This window comes from Parasteatoda tepidariorum, chromosome 5 (assembly GCF_043381705.1).
Source record: "Parasteatoda tepidariorum isolate YZ-2023 chromosome 5, CAS_Ptep_4.0, whole genome shotgun sequence".
Taxonomy (NCBI): domain Eukaryota; kingdom Metazoa; phylum Arthropoda; class Arachnida; order Araneae; family Theridiidae; genus Parasteatoda; species Parasteatoda tepidariorum.
In genome coordinates this window covers 29,012,793-29,037,051 of record NC_092208.1, presented here as the reverse complement: position 1 = coordinate 29,037,051, position 24,259 = coordinate 29,012,793, and the positions used below count along the sequence as shown (strand labels likewise).

The 24,259-nt window shown below is 27.9% G+C and overlaps 2 protein-coding genes across 4 annotated transcripts in view; one reads left to right on the top strand and one right to left on the bottom strand.

Annotated features, from left to right (window-relative positions):
- LOC107444296 (neural cell adhesion molecule 2) overlaps window positions 1-24,259 on the top strand; it is a 765,139-nt gene that overhangs the window by 117,363 nt on the left and 623,517 nt on the right. The window contains exon 3 of one of the 3 annotated variants that reach the window (XM_071181217.1): window positions 2,047-2,143. The exons of the other annotated variants lie outside the window; for them this stretch is intronic. The gene's annotated coding sequence lies outside the window, so the exon portion shown is untranslated. The remainder of the gene's footprint in view (window positions 1-2,046; window positions 2,144-24,259) is intronic. 3 annotated transcript variants of the gene reach the window in all.
- LOC139425628 (protein FAM200C-like) lies at window positions 4,088-4,624 on the bottom strand. The gene has a single exon (XM_071181022.1). The coding sequence runs from the start codon at window positions 4,622-4,624 to the stop codon at window positions 4,088-4,090; it is 537 nt and encodes a 178-aa protein (XP_071037123.1).

Here is a 24,259-nt window from a genome sequence, read left to right as displayed (position 1 = left end):
TATTATATATATATATATATATATATATATATATATATTATATCTGTTCTCTCTTTTCTTTTCTACTGCTCAGAGCTGTTCAAACTAATTTTGTCCATTAGAGTCTATCAGATGCATAAATAATGTTTCCAATTCTAATTAGCCATCATTACTGTTTTGACATTTGTCTCAACCTTTTTCACTCATCAACGCTTTAAATGCCATCTAGCTTTTAGAAAGTTAACTATCTTAGTGGATTTATTTTCTTCTCATCAAAACAAGTGTCAAAATATCGGCCATTTATGAGTTCGATTTAATAAATTTTGCAATGCTACGTATCAGTTGAATTTTCATCATAGTCTACGAAACAATGAATACTTCTTAGCAAGTACTCAGCCTTAAATAATTTCCATTGATAAAAATTTATAAAAATTTCCCGAGTATGATAATGTTTTTAGCCTCTATTCTTTAATTTAGATTTTTATTAGTCCTTTATTCTTTTACTTTTCTCCCTTTATCCTTTTATTTCCGTGTCATTGATTATCAACAGTTACTATAAAGTCGAATGATGCTAATCCGGATAATGATTATCTGAATTATCCAATTTACCATATCGATCATGGATAACTTTCTTTTATCCAACCTATAGCAAACATTTTTTCTCACAAAACAGGGCTTTGCATTTAAATTCTCGAGAAGAGTCGAACATTTTCTTAAATTTTTCTAAGGTGTTCTCAGAAAGAGGAATTATCATTGTATGCAAAAAAATATTATCAAATAAATTGTGAAAGTGTAAATAAGTCGAGCTATTAATAAAGGGAAACAATACCAATAAACCACAAATTAATGTGAAAATACATACTATTTGTGCTTTATGTATAAAATTTGTGCTTTATACACGCTTGGCTTTATTCCTACATTGCGCTGAATATGTCTCACATTTATTTGAAGTCGAGCCACTTAACTGACCCTATTAAAGTAAGGAGAAAGCAACATAAATCTTGAACTGATCCTATTAAAATAAAGAGAAAACCATATAATTTGCCCTATTAAAGTAAGGAGAAAAAATAACATAAATCTTGATAACATAAAGCTCTTAGACACATTAACTGTATCCAATGTTATAAATAAGTAAATGAATAAACCATATTTTAAATTTTGTAGTAGTTTTAAACTAAGTGTGAAATGAAAAACCGATGACAATTATTTATTATATTTATTAAAAGAAAGCCATTTTTCAAAGTTTTCGAGTATTCGTAGTTCCCGTGATCGGGGTCGACTACAGTCCAGACTGGTTTATAAAAATGATGTTCTACTGCATTTTCTAAGGATTTTTTTAAAATTTTTGTAATTTTACCCTATAGTTTAGGGTCTTGGCTAAACAGCACTTATTATTGCTTCAAATAAACTTGTTAATCACTCATAAAAAATTTGCTTCAATACACGTTTACAAAACTATTTCAAATCTATATTCCTTTTTTTAACACTCGCTTAACTCTTATTTCGCGACTTTGGTGGAATTTTGAATTAGATGAAGTAAAATATATATATATATATATATATATGTATATATATTTTTTTTTCCAAAAAAATATCTAAATATAAAATATATTTAATATTTTTTAAAAAATATATATTTTAAAAAATATATATATATAATTTAAAAAAAATATTTAAATGAAATTTGAAATCAATGCTGTTCTGTCTACATAACAATTTTTCCTTTAGCCTTTAACCTAACTTTAACCTTTGTCAATTAGTTCTGTTCTCCAAAATTTTTTAAACTGTAAAAAATACAGTTTCTGCAATATTGTATCGCTATACACAGATCTGTTACGGAATTGATGCAAAAAAATCCTAATTGCTAAGTATTTTTAATTATCAAACGTTAAAAAATGTGCTCCTTTACTTATTTTTTTATATCAAAAATAATTTTTTTTAATTAAAATATATACATCTGTCACTTCTATGTATTATTTAGTAATTACCTAGCATGCTATTCTAGCCCATTCTTTTTTAAAAGATATATTTTTTTATGATTGAACCATTTTTTTTTCCTTATTCCAGCTTTATCTTTCTAAATGGAAATCTTTAAGAGATTAAAACTCCATGCGTGAGACCAGGAGAGTAGTTAGATACGTCTGGAATGAACTAGAAAAGATAGGTATTTCCAAAGTATACTTTTTAAATTGAAAGCATATTTTCTTTCTTACGGAAGAATTTTATGGCACCCAAGCGAGCAATCGAGAGTCCAATATGTATGGCCGTGTTCTTTTTTTTCTTCTTCTTTTTCAATGTTTACATTGAAACTTCAAATAAATCTTTTCTTGGGTTTCCGACTCTCATCCCTTTCCAAAATTACGAGAAAAGCCGCAATTTTCAATTTTATAGTGTTTCACAAGTTCCTTTCTACCTCAATTTGTTAGTGTTTCTTTGAAGTAATTCTTTGTAAAAAGAAATTACTAAACTTAATAGAAAAAATGGGATAATATATCTTGTAGGTAACATAAATTTTGAGCTACTATATCAATATAATGGTTTCGAGACTATGACATATCCCAATAGAATAATAATCAGATATTTATTTCATGGTTCAAACTAGATTTAGGCTTTTGGTGTCAGTTTCAAATTGAAACTGATGCGTCATCTTAAAGTAACTGATACAATAAGTATCAGGTACATATAAATCTTAATTTAGATCTTTAATAAATATAGAGGTGAGTTTGGGCATCTTCTAGACCAGTGGTTCCCAACCTTTTGTGGACCATCGCCCCCCTCTTGGGGTTGGCTGACACACATCGCCCCTTTCTCTTTTTGATCAAAAAACCATTCATTGTATGCTTGTGAGCAACCAAACACTGAAAATATTAAGTTATTTGATTTTAATTTAAATTGTNCCCCCCTCTTGGGGTTGGCTGACACATATCGCCCCTTTCTCTTTTAGCTCAAAAAACCATTCATTGTTGTTTGTGAGCAACCAAACACTGAAAATATGATAAGTTATTTGATTTTAATTTAAATTGTAATGCAAATAAGGAGGCACATTTATCCTGTCATTTTTATTAATTAAAAAAAATTGTGTATTTTTTTTTTCAAAAACAAATGATATTTAAAACGAAGTAATCAAAACAAAAGTACATTTTTTAAAATTCATATTTTAATGTAATCAAGAAAAAATTAAAACGTTAACAACTAAAATTTGTGGAAAAAAATGAAGAGTGAGAAAATACATTTTCACCACTTCAATGATTGCCCTGTGCTTGGTGTATTTCAAGTTAAAGCTTGAATGTCAGGTTTTATGCTCGTCAGATTTAAACGCGGGTCTCCTTAGAAGCAAATGTCCAACCTATCTCTTTGGTTTGTGAGCAGCTGGAAGACAAAACTAAATCCTCTCTCCACTAAACATGTTAACGGGAACGAGATGAGAAGCAGCTCAGTTTGTTTCCACAATTGTGGATAAGTATCCATAAACTTTACCCAAGCTAACTCGCAACCGTATTTTTTAAAGACGACTTTAGCCTCACAGTCAGACTTCAAACAAAAAACTCAGTCTACAAAGAGGAAGTGAGCTTATCCGCAACTTCAAAAGAGAAAGGATCGAAAATCCAATCCGGAAATCCTAATTTCATCAAATCTTTAAATCTTGATTCCATAACTGATCAAGGCGATCAGTAAAAATTAAGATTTTATTTTCGAGAATCTCGTTATCTGCCATTGAGCATTTTTTAAGAGCAGGAAATTGCATTAGCTCTTTGCGACCAATGTTTGACTTGTAGATATCAAATTTGGCGATGAATGAAGATATGATTCTCTTAGCCTTGATAATGTTCATTTTATTTCCTTGAAGTTTTACAATGATTTCCATCATTTTTTCAAAACTATCAGTGAGGTACGCAGTTTCCAACTTTCGTTACTTCAAACTCACACTTAAAACAGGATCAGTGGTGACGAGAAACTCAGTAACCGAATCCAGCAATTCGAAGAAGTGGCTCAGTTTCCTTTTGAAAGCCATCTCACAGCTGTATGTAGGAGCAGGAATTCGAAATTTTCATCAGTTTCATGGCAAAGTTCTCGGAACAAACGGTTATTAGGAGAATTAGCTTTTATTTTATTGATGCCGGAAATAACCAATTTTTCGCAGCCGAAAGTTGACGATGAATGACATAATGAATAGTGAGATAACTTCCGGTACTTCTTTTTTAAGGTGACCCAGAAAGCCAGTATGACAACCAGACATGGTTGGAGCACCATCTGTTGAGCAAGCACTTACATTTGTGAGGGGAATTTCTTTTTCCTCAAAATAATCTTTGACCAATTTAAAAATTGACGATCCTTTTGTATCTGTGTTCAAAGTTCTTGTAAACAACATTTCCTCGTTAATCTCCTTACTCTCATTTATGAATCTCACGTAAACTAAAACAGCTTTGTTATCTATCACAGTTGATTCATCAATCTGCAACGCAAATTTACCTTCTTTCAAAAATTTGATGAGTTTTGATTCAACGTCGGCGGCCATTTCATCAATACGCCTGGAAACAGTATTATTGCTCAGAGGAACAGAGTGATCAGATTTCTGCTTGCGATACCAAAACGTATGACGAAAACGATCCTGCACTTGAATTTTTTTTAAATTTTTAACTATCATAATTGTCTACACCAGAACCATAAGTTTCATATATATCTTCAATTTCAATCTTAAATAGTTTTTCTTATTAATATTATTAGCATCTTTTGAATACTCGTCGCCCCCTGATCGCCCCCCTAAGGATTATCGCCCCCTCGAGAAGCTCTATCGCCCCCTTTGGGGCGATCGCCCCCAGGTTGGGAACCACTGTTCTAGACGACCGAGAAGCAATCACCACGCAAATGCTCATTTTCTCGTCCAATAGTTTAAACATACTTAACAAGTTTCCTTATTTGATGAAATATATTATCATAACACAAATTATAGTTAGTGAATCGGTATTCAAATCTATACCTCTAAGTATAAGGAAGATATTTCCCTGAAAAATGCTTTAACTGGTAGGCTAATAAAGGTATTCGAAGCAATTCTAAGGTTAAAATTTCGACTTGAAAAATACAATGAAAATCTTGTTTAGCCTTTGTTTAATCTTTGAGATTTTTATGCAATTAAATAAAAAAGAAGTCATGCTTGTACACGACTTTTTGCTATAGGTAAATTCATTTGTTTCATATAATATGCGATGCACATAAAATGTAATATCATATATAAAGGGTTTTGATTGGTTAGTCAGTATATTTTTTATATTTGATAAGATATATTGGGTTTGGTTGGATATATTGGACATAAGTTAATGACACCCAAATGTTAAATTTATTAATCAATAAATATTAATTTTTCAGTTTTCCAAAATTTTCTCCCTTATATTAAAAAGCTTAATTCACACTTTCACACATTCAAAAGAAATGAAGAAATAATAATACCAAGAAAAAATCTAATAATCTTCATTATTGAAAACAATAATAATTTTGCTAATATGCATTAACACAAAACATTACAAAACGATTTATAATCCGAGAGGAAATGTTAGCTAAGTATAGAACGGGCTAGTATCCTTACAATGCATTATCATATATTTTCACAAAAAAAAAAAAAAAAAAAAAAAAATGCTGCCTTTAACCTTTTTAAAATTTTGATAGTTTTCTGTGAAAATTATTTTTACTTAGTAATATATAAATGTACTAATTAAAATATGCGTTAATATAGTAAATAAAATAAAATTCTTTACTTTTAATGGAAAAAAAATTCAATATTATGTTTTTAAACGTATGAATTTTTCCAGGTGAGAATTTTGGCAAATCTAACTTAAAATTTGAGTTTTAATTTATTTTATTACAAATACTATTTTTGTTCTAATAATTATTACATTAGTTGAATAATAATTACTATATTAACTAATAATTACTAATATGTCAAAAAATAAAATATTTTTAGCTGCTATTTTTTTCTCACTTAACTACACAAATTATGCAAAAATTTTTAATTTCTTCATCCAGGCATTCTTCAATATTGCATTTTTATTTTACGCATCTATGACGTTCTAACATGTTCACATACTATAAATGTCTAACAAGCAAAATCCATATGTTAAAATAAACTAATTCGTACTAATAATTCTAAAAAAAAAGGGTAAAAAAAAATCGAAAATTCTACTAATTCATCTATTTTTTTCTTCAGTATGACTGCAAAACAATATACTTCCGGAAAAATAACCCACAAAAACAATAAACAAAATAAATCACTGAAGAGAGTGTCTTTCAAGTGACAAGTAAAATCCAACGCTGTGATTGGAGGTTTGATCGATGGCTTCTAATCACGTCACAACGGATGCAGAAAATCGAACTCCCGCCCACCCTTTCTTTTCTTTTTAATTGATCGTCGACACATGAGTCGAGTTTCTTTCTACTTTTTAGGTTTTTTTGTCGATTTTCACTTCTCTTTTTTCATCATCAGCTTATCTCGAGTGTCACTCGGACAAAGGTCAGCCTCCCCGAAGTGTGATCCATTTTATTTTTTCTAACAGACAAGAAAATCTGTCACGATGTGACGTTAAATAAATATATTGAAACATATTATCCCAAATTTGTTCAAATTTTGACATATGGCATGTAAATTTTCAGTTTAAGTTGTGAAATATAGTTCATAATCTGCGGGAACGAGAATTTTAATAAAAAAAAATTCTTACATTAGAATATCGATACTTTTAATAAAAATTGTTTCGAATGATTTGGAAGGTAATTTCATGTTTTTTGATCAAAAGTTATATAATTCGATTTTACTTCACAATAAAAACCAGTCAATAACGATAATAAAACCATTTTAGTTTTTTATTCAAGTTGGATTCGAAGTGTTTTTAGATTTTTTCAATAACTTTTTGAGTTGTTTGTTAACATTGCTACCGGTTCCTTTTGGAAATTTTCCTTTACTAAAAATAAATAAATAAATAAATAAAAACCTTAAAACTTGTAGAATATCGTAAAATTCACTCGGTTTTGCTTTTTTTACTAAATTTTAAAAGGAACTATATTTTGAAAGGCAGAATTTCCGATAAGGCGTTAACATATAAATGGAAAATTTCCAAATGTATGATTTATAAACACTATATGCTTTGGTTTTTTTTACCAGAACTATATTTTCATTTTCAGAAATGTCATAACCATTCTATACTTTAAGTTTGTAGAATTTTTCTTCCTTCTTGCATGTTTCCTAAGACAGCCTTTTTTTAAAAATAAAACATTTAGATTTCGTTAGACAACAATTTGTTTAGTACAAAATAGGTTTCAAGCTCCAATTTTAGGCTTAGAAATGAAATTTAATACTTAGAAATGAAATTTAATACTTAGAAATGAAATTTAATACTTAGAAATGAAATGTAATACTTAGAAATGAAATGTAATACTTAGAAATGAAATTTAATACTTAGAAATGAAATTTAATACTTAGAAATGAAATTTAACATTTACAAACCCAAGCAAACAACATGTGCCTGCTACAAATTACTCTAGCATGCAGATAATAAAATATTAATTTTTAATGAGTTAAATCCCAAACCAAAGACAATCTACATTTCGTTATAGCTTCTAATGAACCATTTTTAGTCCCTTTTAATTAAACGGCCTTTCAATCTTAACTATCAATCTTCCCTCTTTCCTTATTCTATCTATTTTTCTTAATTTATTATAATTGAAAATTTAATTCAAACGCAGTGACTACTTTATAACTATTAAACATACCTGCATTATTTAACGAATGAGTCTCTGTAATTATAATAATTAAGAAACTTGCTCTGAAATAACTAAGTAGTTAACAATTTAATCTTGAGTTTTCAGTAAATTGGGCAATTTTCTTAAAAAATACCTGCCATACTTTCAAACTTAATCGTTTAACCACGTCTGGTATGAAGTTCTTGTTTCGTTTATTCGTGTACTAGGTCTGGTAATCTCATGTTTCTAAAATTTATGATATGTTTATTAGAAGTTAAACATAGAAATAACTTCTTTAATGCAATTTTTTTAGAAAAGAAAAATTTTATGCAATTTCTATATTGAATATATTAATATATCTTTTAAAACAATTAAAAAATTCCAAAGCATTAAGTATTTTTTATATATTCTTTTTTTAAGAAAATAGTGTTAAAACCTTATTGATGATAAATGCATAAATTATTTGAAAAATAAGAACCACACTGTAAAAACTGTGCTGCAATATTTCTCTGTATATGATATTGAACAACTTAAAATAATGTATGAAGGAACGCTTTATGTTAGATAAACACCCAATCGAGCTTTCATATATTATTTAAAGGTTGCTGGTTTGTAGATTAATGAATAGACTGTTGAGTTAACTATAGATATATTTTTAATTTATGCTAGTTCTTATTGAATAACCAACGATATCGAAATTAGCAAATATTTAGTTAACATCTATAGTTTCATTACAAGACGCTCACCATAGAACATCCTGTAGGAAAAACGGACGAGCAATAATAATAATAAAAAAAGCATTATACGAAACGGTCACCACATTTGGCAAACTATCTTTACCATGGCGACAAAAAAAAATTTATTCATGAAATTTAACAGGTGTAATTTAAATCTGAATGCTTGAAACAGAATTAGCTTTTACCAAATTTCTCCGACAACGAAAATTATTTTCATTTCCAAAAAAAAAATGTTAAAACTGGGTTTTTTTCCATGTTTTATATCTAAAAGCTTGCGTGTGTAATCGAGGATTGGTCAATGAGACATTGTTGCTGTTAGTGATTTCTTTTGATTTGATTGCATGATTAGTTTTTCATCGTTAAAATAGGTATGCATGTTCCTAATTGTTTAATAAGGACAAATAGATTTTATTTTTTAATATTCTGTGAACTATATCATGGGATTCTAAAATGTAATACAAGCTTATGTTCTGTTCGATTCTTGTCTTAATGCTAGTTCAGTGCTACTCATATGTTTAATTTAAAGACTAATTTGATTCTGAAAATTTGTGTATGCATCATCCTAAAATAATGTTTATTGCTTGGTATTGTATCGTAATAATAGGTTTACTGAGTCCTGCGTATTAAAAATATTACAAATTATACTGAGCCTAGAAGCAATAATTGGCATACATTGTACCAACTAGTATAATAGAGCTTTCTAGGTGAGTTGGAACACCACTTTGTTGCTAAGTAGTTGTCGCCATTTTTGGTGGTGAGATGCACGAGTACATCCTACATTGCTGCTTAAAAAAATAAAATATAGAAAACTTCTTTTCATCTCCCTAAGGTTTAGTTTTTGATTTTTGGGATAAATACGGGGGTGTATACATTGTTTTTACATGGCTTTTTCTACATACATAGTTTTTTATTTCATTACTTTTTTTAACGCAAAGTTGCATTAATCGAATTACTTTAATTTGCACAGGTATAAATGCATTTTTACGACCACTTATGTTTTAATACATATTTATATTTCATAACTATTTTCTACTGTTAACAATATATTTTCGAACTTTTTTTATAAATGCAATATGTAATAACATACTATGATATAACATAATGATAAATGCATTTTAAAGGATATTTAATGCCTTTCCTGTACTTTCTTTAGAAAGAACAAAAATTATCGAAACATTAAAAATTCGCACAACAAATTAAGATTTTACAGATAAAGTATAACACGTAAAATAACGTAATTATATCATATCTTACTTGAAACTGAAATATATTCAAGATATTACATTACGTAAACTACGAATTGAGAATTAGTATGTATTTATGGGATTTGTTTTCTATGAATTGAGAATTATTAAAAAAACAATTATATAAAAACATTAATTTTCTAAGAGGAAAAGGGGGAAGTTTTTATCAATAGCAGGAATTTCGATGAATTAAGAGCTAATGCTTTTTAAGTATTTTTTCTGTGCTTAGCATAAGAAAATAATGGTGGTTTTAAAAGAGAGTGTAAAATAATAATTAACTTCATAGAGAAAAAAAAGGCATTCGAATTCAGAGAAAACATTCTTTCAAGTCTCTACGGGTAAATTTACTGAATAGAGAGTTACGGGCCTGACATTTTATCTTACTTACACGATTTTTTACAAATTGCTTAAACTGAGTTAGATTGCGTTAATCGAATCTACTCTTGATTCGCACAGATGTAAGTGCGTTCGGCTATAACATTTATCACCACTGAATGTTTTTGTAGGTTGAAAATAATGGAGGTATAAAACAGTAGAGAATAAAAGAAATTGGTATTATGGTCCTTCCGTGTGTGCGTTGGTTTCAATTTACTTTTAGGATGTGAATGAATGGCACAGCCGTCTTGAATAAATAATGTACTTGGTTCCTTTCTCTACTATTCTGAAAGAAAAACATTAATTTTGATTTATATAATTCCCCACTCTAGCTATTGTCAAATAACAGAATTCCGTAGAGTCAATTCTGTACTTTCGGATTTTATTCCGTTTATTGTCTTAGATGGGTTTTATGAAGATACTTGAAGTTCTTCTCCTAAATAATGGATACAAATTTAAAACGCCAACTTATATTTTATAAACAATTTTTATTCATTTTTTTTCAGATGGGGAGCAATTTTTAGAAATTTAAATATGGATAAATCGGAAATGTTAATATAATTTGAAATATTAATATAAACAAAAATATTTTGATTAAGCGTTTAGCACAATAATTTTTTGAAGCAGATACTTAATTTGCCATTGTATTTAATATGATTTAAGTTTATCTTATACCGAAAATGCCGATGTACCTTTGAAGTAACGTTCAAATATATTTCAAAATAAATTAAAAGATTAAAATTCCATAAAAATTTCAAATAATAGTCAATTATGATAAAAATCAGGAAGTTATCAAAATCTTTATAAATAGTTTTATGGTTAAAATAATTTTCAAAATTTTGATGACTTCTTGATTCTTATTAAAATAAATTATTATTTAAAATTCTTATGGAATTTCCCTTCTTAAGTGAAATTTCTGAATTTATTCATACTATAAGCAAAAAACCATGGTATTATATTCAAGTTCAAAAGACAAAAGATGTATGATGTTTCCATCAACTAGCGAGGCGCTCAAAATCAGGTGCTCCAAAAGCGGGATGGAAAACTTTTTTGTTGAGAAATGGATAACACCTCTTTTAGATATTTCTTCTACAACAATTCCCTATACTGTAAGTGCTGATACAAACTTTTCCCCTACTTTATCAGGGTATTTTCATGCATAACAAACAACTTACTTCCTACTTTATTCTTTGAGACGTTTTACGTTGTGCAGAAAAAAAATGTATGTGCAAATATATCTACACTGTAAAAAAACTGGATCAAATAAAGGAAAAAACAACAGCACTCGTGAAATCAAATTTACAGAAAAATCAATCTTTCCACTTAGCAGTTTAATGTCTAAAACAACTAAAATGTTTTAATTAATAGTTTTATATTAAATTACTGTGGTTACACAAATTATTTGACTGCGATGCAACAATTTAATTTTTAATTTACCTTACAAAATTTCGAATTTACCATTTAAATTAAATCAATTTTAGATTTATTTGACAGAATTCCGTACTAGAGAAAACTCCTCAAATCACATTTTAAAGTAAAAATTATGTGCAGATAAATTAACTTTAGACAAACTAGTACAAGACACTTACCTGTAGACTAGCTAGAACTAGTAACTTTCGACTTACTGGAACAGGTTAACTAACTTTAATTACCAATTTAGTAATTAAATTAATTTAACGTCTCTGGTGCATTTCGTTTGGAAATTTATAATTGAAACTATTCATCACTCACTGGATTACAAAGATTCTAATATAGTTCATAACATTCAGCGCATGCAGCTAAAATGTAAGATTCCTATTATTTCCTTTTAATTATATGCGACTGGTTGATTTTAAATTAATAAAATATATTAAAAGTCTATTCCACCTTGAAAAGAACTTCTTTTGTTGGGAAATTTACCGAAAATATTCTCCATCCTGATTTATATATCTTATGCCATGATGATGGGTAAAAAATAACTCATTACGAACCCGGCGATAGCAATTAAAATTTTACGGCCTATTTTTAATATTGACTCATATCGAAATATTTTTCCACCACTTTTTGTTCCTGACTCGTCTATGGTAAATAAGTTAATTACTTAGTAATTTTAGATTAATATTACAGAAATAATCATTAAAATTGTTTTAAATTTTCGAAGTTTTTTTTGCAGTTAAAATTTTACATATGCAAATTTATAAATATCACCTGCTAGTACATCACCTATATTTAAGAATTTCAAGTAATCTCAAGTATAATAATAGACCAAGTATAGTTTTATTTAAAAGAGTTAACGAAGTAATAATTTATTTATACATTAACTTCATACAAACTAGAACAAGACACTTACCTGTAAACTAGTTTGAACTAGTGACTTAAGACTTACTGGAACATGTAAACTAACTTTAATTACCAATTTAGTAATTAAATTAATTTAACTTCCCTGGTGCATTTCGTTTGGAAATTTATAATTGAAACTATTAATAACTCACTGAAGATTCTAATATAGTTCATAACATTCAAAACATACAGCTAAAATGTAAGATTCCTATTATTTCCTTTTAATTATATTCGACTGGTTGATTTTAAATTAATAAAATATATTAAAATTCTATTCCATCTTGAAAAGAACTTTTTTGTGGGGAAATTTATCAAAAATATTCCTCCATCCTGATTTATATATCTTATGCCATGATGATGGGTTAAAAATAACTCATTACGAACTCGGCGATAGCAATTAAAATTTTACGGCGTTTTGAGCGCGTAGATTCGGCGCCTTCGTAACAATTACGAGGCAATCTTTTGCCCAAACCTTGACTTAATAAAGCGCAGAACCATCCCTTAACGCAGATGCCTTCTATCAGCCATAATTTACTCACAGGTTATGCAAACCGAAGATTGCATTTCTAAGGGATCGGCTGTAAATTGCATCTGCACTCGCATCGTTACCCGAATCTATTTCAAAACTGGGACTAAATTGATTCCATTATATGATTTAGGCGCATGCAAGATGGTAATTGGCATTGTTAAGAAAGATAACTCGGTTTTATCTTTGTATTTTAGATAAGTATTATAATCATCTTTTAAAATTATCCTATATGAAATAAATCAAATTTTCTTAGCTCTAATGCAGTTTCTAAAGTGAAAATGCTTGTTCATTCCGTTACTTATGAGTTATTTCTATTTATGAACTAATAAATTACTTTATCTTTATTCGTTAACTGCGCATAGATCCATCTTAATTTATTTACTTTTAAAAGTGTTTGTTTTATAATAATCCGAATTAGAATTAAATATTTTAGCGAATTAATCCATTCGATACCAATGCAATCTTATAAAATTACGTCTATTTATGTGCTAATTCCTTATTTCGACTTGTAAAGTGGTGATCAATTCTTTTTAACATATATATTTTAGACAGTATTTGATGGGAATAAAAATTAAATAAAATGAACTCGAGAAGGTCGAAACGCATCTCGGGTTGTGCTGGAAATGCTAAAGACAATTCAATTAAAAACGTGTATTATGAATTTGATAACGGAAAACTGTATTTTTTTTTAGATGATCAGTTACCAAATGCGACCTGAAACATTCAATATAAGCACTGTTATTAATATGATGTGATAGAAATCAATTTTGTACCTATTTTTAATATTGACTGATATCGAATTATTATTGCCACTACTTTTTCTCCTTGACTCGTCTATGGTAAATAAGTTAATTACTAATTAATTTTAGATTAATATTACAGAAATAATCATTAAAATTGTTTTAAATTTCATAAGTTTTTTACAGTTAAAATTTTTGCACATGCAGATTTATATCACCTGCTAGTACGTCATCTATATTTAAGAATTTCAAGTAATCTCAAGTATAGTAATATAACTTGCTCGTATTTAAAAAAGTTAACGAAGTAATAATTTATTTATACATTATCAGTTTACATGCCAATGATCCGAAATTAGATCATGAACTTTGAGTTCCAATTTAGTTTATTAGCAATTAAATTCCAAATAATATTATTTTTCATACATTTAGAATTTACACTGTGAAGAATATTTTGTATTTAGTTTGTTTTTTCTTCCTTAGTTATTTATTTTTTTGATTTTTTTAAATTTGATAAAATTTGTAAAGTTTTTTCCTGATTGTAAGATAATTTACCAAATATTCAATTTCCATAATACGACAGCGATACTCACAAGCATTTAGCAGGATGATATAACTCTCTGTTAGACCTCAAATTCGATTTTTTTTTAAAATTTAAATGTCAAAATATTAATTCATAAGATAATTCTAAATGTTTTAAACATTGGCATTTCGAGATTTAAATCTTGGGTTATGGTGTGAACATTTAATTCAATTGGCATAATGACGCTTATCCTAGATAAATAATAATGTTTCAATGGAGAAAGGCATGATGTGCGTTTTTAGGTTCAATGTCTTTAGACAATAATTTGTAGGTGACTGATAACATAATTATACAAACAGATTATTTAATTAGCAATAAATGTACTATTTTATGTACAGTGTTTTCGTCTTTTAATAAAATTTTAACGATTGAATTAAAATAGAGTTAATATTTAACATAAAAGTTTTTTTTTCATGTGTTACCCGCAATGGTATTGTATACATTCTTTTTCTTTTTGATAGTTATTCCTTTCATATTCTTGTGATTTCTCTTACTTCTGGGATAAATTTGTTATTGCAAAAAGTGAGTTAAGAAAAGTGTTTTTTTTCTTCTTAATTTTACAAATTATGTTTTCTCCTAGTCCCATGTCTAAGAGATGCATAACTTTATATAAGATAAAGTTGAAAGACAAGGAATTTAGTTTATATGAAATATAATAAAGAAGCGAAAAGATATTTTAAAAAAGTATTTAATAAAAAATAATAATCAGCGACATATATGTTAAAGCGAAGCGTTCTATTTACATATCTGAATGTTGCCACCTTTTTTATAGAAAAGTTAAACTTTTCTCTGCTGTAATAAAATTAAACTTATGCGAACCTTACATTTACAACAGATATAAAGGCCCTGATAGAAAGATTTTTTTCTTTTTCAGATTTAGATAGTTGTCCTCTCAATCGTGATGAATCAGGAGTTTTAGTTTCCTCGGTAAACTCACATAGAAATATTTTCCATTTTCGTCCTAGAATATCGTCCTTAAAAGTAATAGCAGAGAAAATGAAGTGGAAATCAAATCCTAGAGTCAAGCGCAAATAAAAAACAAAAAACTAAAAGCCCAATAATAAAATCTAATACGAAAGTAAAATTTGATGAACCCACAAAATTTGAAAAGCCGGAATCAATTTTCTAAAAAATGTCATGAACAAATTAATCGTATTTTTCTCGATGCACTTTAAAAACTTTCCTGGAAAATTTCTAGAATAACTTGTCACTATATATTCAATTTACGCTTTAAAAACTTTAAACTCTTAATATATTTCTCGAAATGATATTCTATACTTACATGGTCTTTTAAGTAAAGAACACTTTGTTCCGATCAAAGCTCTATGAACTCGGACGTATACCGTCATTAAAAAGATCTTGCCTAACGCCAATGTTTCAAAAATGGAACATCGTTAAAAACGCACTTAATTTTGGTCACTCAATCTCTTTTTATTATATTGTCTTTAGATGCTCTTTAGTAAAGTATTTATCAAATTTCGAGTTATGTTACCACTACTTTATTCGACATTTAAGCAGTTAAGTTTGTATATGATTCCTTAACTTTCTTTCTTAGCCATAACTATCGCAAATACAGTTTTAAATATATATTTTGTCACACAATATATATTTATTAATGTTTAAAATATTATCTACATTTACAACTTTTTCTGCAATTGTTTCGTTAATTTTGTATTTCATTTATTCATTTCATATCGTATTTATTTTGTATTTTATTTTTTGCACTTTATTTTGTTTTTCCTTAAATTTATTGACTCTACTTACTAACCCCATGATTGCTTCGCATTCATGATTGGGTTTCTCATAAAAAATGATTTTTTACTAAACGAAGTTACATTTCTTGAAAACCTGCATAGAAATTTTAATTGTATTTACGAAAAATATTTAATACCGTCATCGTAACAAAATTAACAGTTAACTGAATTTAAAAAAAACTCAGCTGTACTTAAAAATATTAACCTAAAAATTCAGAATGTGTAACACAATTAAAAGAAAGAAGAAGTTATTCACTCGTTAATAAAATAATTAAAACAGCTAGAATAGGAAGCTGTTTTTACCTACTTTGATTAAAAAATCAGTACATACATTTTAAGATTAGATTCTTGAAACATTTTATCTCTTTCTTTTTGTTACTTTCAAAAATATCCCTAGCTGGTGCTAATGAAATTTATATTTCGAGAGAGAGAATTATTTTCTTTTGATACAGTTAACTAACAAATCTTCATTATTTAAAGCAAAATATGAGAGAAAATATGAAAAATAATCACTAAGAATTGCAGCAACTTTCGAATAAACTAAAATTTAATTCAACAATGTGTGAAAGTTTAAATTATCGTAACTGCCTTTTCAGAACACCAATTTTCAATTCTATAACTGTATTTCCAAAGACTGCACAGACGCACATGCTTTGTACTACAAATTTAACAGTTAATAATTCGTAAATTGCTATATTCCATCGTTCTCACTGTTAATTTCTGACACCCCTTTGCAACTTTGGATTTTGAAGTATTTTAGTATTTTTTTTTCAACTGAACGAAATGCTCGAAAACCCTAAGCAGTGACCCTAAGCAGTAAATATAGAGATTGATCGCGTTGTTTGCTTAATGACGATGCAGAGCACTGAGAAAAAATATATGATCAAAATTATCAGAATATGGTAAAATTGAGCATGTTTCGGGCTCTGTAAGAACACCAGAAGTTAAATAATTTTCACCGAAATGCTCTGGTAATGATTTTGATCAAATTAACAAGAATATATTGCTTTATAATATGTGATAATTTCTTTAATTGTGGTAAATTTTAGTAATTTTATCATATTACCTTAGAACATGGTAGAAATATAATTTATTTGAATGAATTAATTTTTAGAAACCTTTACCATACGAATAAAATAAATACCGTATATTTTGGTTTTATTAACCAAAATAATTATTTTTACCAGAAATGCCAGTACAATCTGGTAATCTTACTAGATATTTTTCTGCTTGAAAAAATATTCAAGTGTTCATCTTCTTGGCTTTGCATGTTTTAGAATTAACCCAAACGACAAGGAAATTCCTGATCAAAAGCGAAAACAAACACAAATTCATAATAAACTTTTTGAAAGTTACTGTCAATTTTTTGCCTTCAAATACAGGTAACTACATGAATTCTGACTGTAAGAAGATTTTTTACGTGCAACTGATTACATCTGATGGTTTTTATCTCAAGCAAATGAAGAAAAAAAGCCTTAGTACTTCATGTTTCTTGCGATTTTTCAAGAGCGTTTAGCGTCTAAAATGTCAAAAAATGCACAAGAAATATCTTCTAAATCATAAAAAAATATCGTTACCTGTTCCCTTTGTAATTAATAATGACATTAAAACGTTTCTAACATTTTTTTTATTTCATAATTTTCAGCTTTAAAATGAAATTCTTTTGACAACGGTATAGATCTCTCGATTTAAATTTTTAGTCATATATATGGCCAACAGAGCTTAATTATTTTAAAGTAAGTAATCAGTTAATTATTTTTGGAGGAATAAATTTAGAATAATTGAGAATATTTGTGAATCACTATTTTAAGTTCATTAAATCAAGCAACTTAGTACTAGTTAAATTGTTATGTTTTACTCTCAATTGCAACTTAGTACTAGTAAAACTCTCATGTTTGAGTAAATTTGCATGAGAGTTTTTAATTTTTACGTTAAAATTAACGTGGAGTTTTAAATTCCCAAATATCAATGAAATTTGATAAATGAAAGAAAAACTTATTTGAGGATTTGATTTGAAATTAAGTTTAAACATTTTTCATGACATCAAAAAATTATTTCATGAAATGGAATTAATTATTTAAGTAAGTTGAGTAGTTTTTTTTCGTACGAAAACTAATTACTTTGAGTTTCACATGCAAATTAACTAATTTAAAAACATGATATCTCTATCAGTTTCTGAATATGAATATGCATAAATTCTAATAAAATGATAAGTCTATTTTTCAAGAAAAAATATATAACGCCCTTCAATCCAGTTTCGAAATTATTTTATTTCTGATTGTCTAAAAGATATTGTTTTGAATTAGAAATAATGCAGGAAATCAAAAAGACATTGCTTTAAATTTCAAGTAATCGAACATACTTTGAATTTTTTTTGTGTAATATTGTTTTGCATAATTACTAATTATAGAATTTTTCATACTGTAGGATGTATAAATAAAATTAGTTTCGAATAAAAACAAATTGACATTAAAAGGAAGAAATTGTTCACAATATTTCATTTCATTTAAGTTTTTTAATGTTTTGACTCTTTGTAAAACATGTGGATTTATTAGGAATTATTTAGCAAAAGTCAAGAATAAATTTACAGAGAATAAAAATTGGAACGTTTTTTATAAAATGATAGAAGTTCACGGAAAATTCCAATATCTTGTAAGAGTAAAATAAGTAAATACCGGTAATTTTATTGTCGGCTTTTAGACATTGAGTTTTTACTGGATGCACTTGTTTTAGCACGGAGAATCAAAACCTGGAAGGTTCTGACCACCACACCAAACCGGAGGTTTATTGTTCTTAAAATAAATAGCAATGTATGATTGAAATATATGAAAAAATGTCCTTTCAGAGAAATGCACAATGAAAACTGAAAACAAAAAAAGTCGGTTAAATGCTTTTGAACAAGAACTTATGTAACTTAACAGAGATTGTTGTTTCTCTGTATGCAAATTTATAAACATTTTTCTGAGTTCCGATCACTATTTTCACCCTATATTTATTGACCCCAAACTAAGCGCAAGACAACCCCAGTTGCTTACATGTTTTGAAAGCAATTTTCAGGCAAAGCTGTAGCACAAAGAACCAGTTTTTTGTTTAGGGTAATCTAAACAACGAACTGTAAATAGTGTAAAAATGCTGAACAGTGTTTTGAACACTATGATAATTTTTCTTTACCTTTCATTGGTTAAGCAATGCAGAGCTTAAATTACAATTCTGTTTATGACAATGGCCTCAATCACTGCAAATAACTTTAGGTTATGATTCGCAAAAAATATTACCATTCGATATTTATATAAAATTTTCGAATCCTTAAACTTTCCTCAGATAAAGACTGATCACCAAGTACTGAATGCGTCGGCCACTTCAGTTATTCATGTCCACATCATTTCCCATTCTAAAGCGGTTATTTGACATTGTGTAAATATATATAGTGTTGCATAATGCACTTCGTTGAATCTGAGTAGGAAACATGGAATAGTCTAGAGGAGAGGTAGTTCTATCAGTATGCTTAGATTTGCAATATGCGTTCTTATCAATAAACGTGGATTGCATTTCAGGATAGAAAATTGTTTTATCAGAGAGCATATTGGTCTGAGGTGGTTAAATGTTATAAGAAAATAAAAGTAGATCAACCTACGTATAATTGAAAATCTTTGAATTTATGGGACTCTTTCAGTTTTATAAAATAATGTTTGCGAATCGGTGATGAAAAACGTCGATTACCGTAGTCAGTCGATTCATTAGCAGCAGTTTATGAAATAAGAAATTCTTTTTCAATACATTTAAGGTTAAGTGCATTTTTGTAAACACGGCTCTCATATTATTTAAATAATAATTTGAAAGGACTATTCAAAACTAGGTATAGAAGTTGATTCTTTTTCACTCGGAAACAAATAAAATAATTATATTCGAAGTTTTTGAGTTATTTTTAAAGATATTGATACAACATCTATTGTCAATTTTAAAAACTTAGAACTTTTATGTAGCATTTCGCACATATGTTTTGCGTAGTACAGTTACTTCAGAACTCTTTAATTTTTCAATATAACTCGCGTGTACATACGTACGCGCGGGCTTCAACGAAAGGGGTTAAATTTCTCTATGAATAAAAAACTGGAAAATACTTTGTAAATAAATAATATATGTTAAGCTAGATTTTGTAAAATATCTGACAATTATATCTTAACTACAATATTTGCCAGAACTAAAAATATTAAAATAAAGTAAAATAACAAAAACAACTATGCTGACCCATCTCGTTTTTCTGCATAACTACCGCAGCAACTACGTATGCGAACGTATGGTAGGCAATGAGAAAACTATAAATCCTTGTATTGATCACCCATTTAAGAATATTTCCTTCTTCAAATATCAGTTTCAATTGCATATTTTATCGGCAATTTTACAAAATACCCGAGAATTATGTATTAATTGCGTTATGCGATGAAATCAAAAATAATGAAATGCATTATATAAGAAAAGCTAACTACAGAAAATTAGGATATCAACAACAATTTACATGCTCAATTCCAGTGAAAAGGCCATTCTGCAATATGTAAATGATCCCCTTCAACTAAATATGCAATTTCTTTCGAGAACGATGTGTCTATACAGATATATATATATATATATGACATTTTATTTGCCTAAGCAAAGCTTGCCTCGATTCGCCTCAGTGAGTTATGTCCATCTGGGTTATAAACATCTTATTACTGCTTCATTTCTTTCCAAGATTCCGTTTTATTACCTCGGTGTTTGTCCATAAAAATTAGCGAGAATGAAGACAGCTTTTCTGAATCTGTTTTGGTGGGTATGAAGAAATTAATTCACTGGTAGTTACGAATGGACATTAAGAATAATTTTTCTCCAATGAACCGAATGACTTTCAAAGCTTAATGTTTTACAAATAAGCGATTATGATATAAACAGAACTCGCTTAATTGAATATGGTGAGGTTTTAAATATGTTTGGGCAATTTCATTTTCTGTAACGATAATAACGCGCACTTGGAGCAGTTTAAAATGCCAGTTCCTCTCATGCAAAGTAATGTGGAAAATTGTTGTGAAGTGGAATTATTGGTTTCTGAACAAGCCACCATTTAATGTATTCTTTGGTTTTGCGATAAGTTTTATTGATTTGTAAAGTTTAAAGTTTCGAAATGAATATATTTTACTTATTACATTAAGGAAGTTAATTACTGATATTCGTCCTCATTAGTTGCAATATTATTTTTGGAAAGCATAACAATGTATAGTTACAGCTTTAATGTTTATTAGAAAGACTTTGTTTTCTTTTTAAGATTTAATAATTTTAAAGAAAACTGGGAATTTTGCTGATAATAAGAATGCGTACATTTAACTCTGATATCCACATTAGAAAAAGTATAACATTAGATGTAAAAACATTATATTTACACTTTTTCACTTAAGCTGAGCACTCAAGTTTCCATATGGTACTTATTTTAATACGGTTTTACCAGATTAACAGGTTCTGGTTTTATTTCGCATTTTTTTTTCTTACCTGAAAACTAACTTTTTATTTAGTTAAAAAAACACGTGTTTAAAACAACATTTTAACATAGACTAAAGTCCAAGTAAAAATTTCTTATAACAATAATAGACTAGAGAAAATAGATTTATCATTTTAGCAAATTTTTCGTTTTAGCAGAAATGTTTATTTTATTCTGGAAGATTGACAAATTTTTGCCAGCAAAAATTTAAATAGTAGGCAATAAAATTTGAAAACATTTATAACAATGTTTATTTAATTCTTTATTAAACTCTGAAATCATGTGGTCAATAAAGGAATGTCTATTTGTATGTTTCATAAGAACGTTTCATGTGTTCATTCAACCGAAGAATCTTAATTTTTTGAAGTGTGCCGAAAATAACTGTTTTATTGGAGCAATATAACTTGACTGGTGGTCATCTACACAAATTTAATTTAAACCAGAAACAAATAAACATGGCCCTATTTTTAGCCTATTTCTGGTATAACATTTCTCACTTAAACAACAGAAAAATTGTTACTTGATTAAAAACTACATTCGATTCGAAAATATATAAATAGGAAATAACAGTCGACATGTTTCAAACGATAAAAATAGACACCCATTTTCAAAACTTGCAAGACTAAAAAGAAACAAAAGACTGGCATGTCTTAAAAATGGGTGGCTGATTTTGAGTGCTTGAAACATGAAAACAGTCATTTCCTATTTATATATTTTTGAAGCGAATTTTGTTTTTTACCAGGTAATATTTTACCACTTCAGTTTCTTGGGATTATTTATTTAACAGAAAGACGCATTTCCTTCAAAAAATGTCAGGTTGGTGGAGGACTAGTAGTTTTTAAATTCGTTATAAACACAAAATTTTTGAACATTTAATATTGTTATTTTGAAGTTGAATTCGGTACTCGACTAATGACCGGTCTTCTCGTCATATACCCCAGCCTTAACGGCATAGGATAAAATTAAGGTAGTGAAAATTTGCTGAAAAATCCTCAGAATTTAGAATTGCTTGTTGTAAAAAACATGCTGTTTCAATAAATTTAAACACAAAGAACTTTAAATAATATTTATGATACTTGTCGATGGGTTTAATTTCTATTGTATTTTATATTAAGCTAAAATTCATCAACAGAATTGAATTTAGGAATTTAAAACTTAGCATGTAGAGATGCGTGTCTTTTATTAGCTTTAACAAATAGGACTGATACGAAATAGGGATAAGGTGGAACAGCTATATTTTAATGGTTTACGAACAAACGTTTTGAAAACATGAGATTCCAAATGAGTCCTGGTCTTATAATTTAAACATTTTTATGTGAAATTTTAAGTTTTTCATCTTTTTTTTAACTTTTTGTCAAATGAAAGAAGTTTAAGTTACCAAAAACGCTTTAAAACTGTACACACTCACAAGACTTATTTAAACTGTCAAAATTGTGATTATAATTTTTTTACATTGTATTTAAGCGTTCTTATAATTTAAACTGCGGAATTCCATTTTCTCTCACTATACATCAAATGAATGGTATTCATGCTAATGCTAATGCAAAAACTTTTTATTACTTTCAACCGTTCGTTTTATTAATTGCAGCATTTTCTTTGAATAGGAATTATAAAAAAAATATATTCTTGTCAATACTTTTATTGATTTACTAATCTTATAAAGCAAAAGTGTGTCGTTTAATTGAACTATTATCAAAGGTTTTCGACCATAACTGAAATTTCTCTACATGATTTCACTAATGGTTATGCCTGATATAGCAGAATGTTTAATAATGCTCAAGGATGTAAAATTTATTAGGCGTAAACAAGTTATTTACAAGCCAAATAAGGTCTCAAAAGTATGTAATTTTAAGGGAAACAATTCTTTGAATATTTCGATAAAATTAGTTTATGTATTATAGTAATAGATTTAATAGATTATATTAAATCGATTGTAGATTTTATATATATGATGATAAATTAGTTATATATTTTCTTATGGATTTTATCTAGTTATAAAAGAAATTAGAACTATTTTAAATTTATATTTAATTATATATCTTAGAAAATATGTAGAATTCCTTTTAGAAAAGGTACAGAGGCACTGTAAAAGGAAATCCAGATCTAATTTCGGAAAAAAGTAGTGGCCCTCAGGGTACCGGCACTTTTTAGCGTAAAATCCATTTTTCGCGGAACATGTTACGGAACAAAAAATCTGATATACTGTAGTTTTTTCAGTAATAATTACCGTAAAATCATTGAATCACTCTTTTTAATCCTTTGACACAGATAGGACACCGGTTTCCCTTTAATTTTTTTCTGGCTAATTATTTGTTTATTCATTAATTTTTGGCTGACTCTAACTACTAGCAAAATTGTGTTTTTTTTTAACTTTTTAATTAAAATAAGCAGTCTATTAGTTAAATTCGAAACCTGTAGATTAAAAAATCTGCTAGATTATCGTAATTACGTTTTTACTAAAATATAAAGTCCAAAAAATGAAGTTTAAATTTTATTTTTTTCATTTGTCCTCAAAAATTTACCAATAATTGATTTTATAAATCAAAGAACTTTCAATAATGAATAACTTGATACTCCTGGTTCTAAATAACTACAAATAAGCACACATTTAAAAACTTATTTGGAAGTGAGCCGTGTTTGGAAAATTTTTACTTTAACGCAGAAAAAGGATTCGGTATTCCATGTCGTATTTAATAACCATAAACTATTAAAATGATAAATATTGTATTCGGTTGTTCGGAAAGTAATTTCGTTTTTTTTGGGGGGGGGGG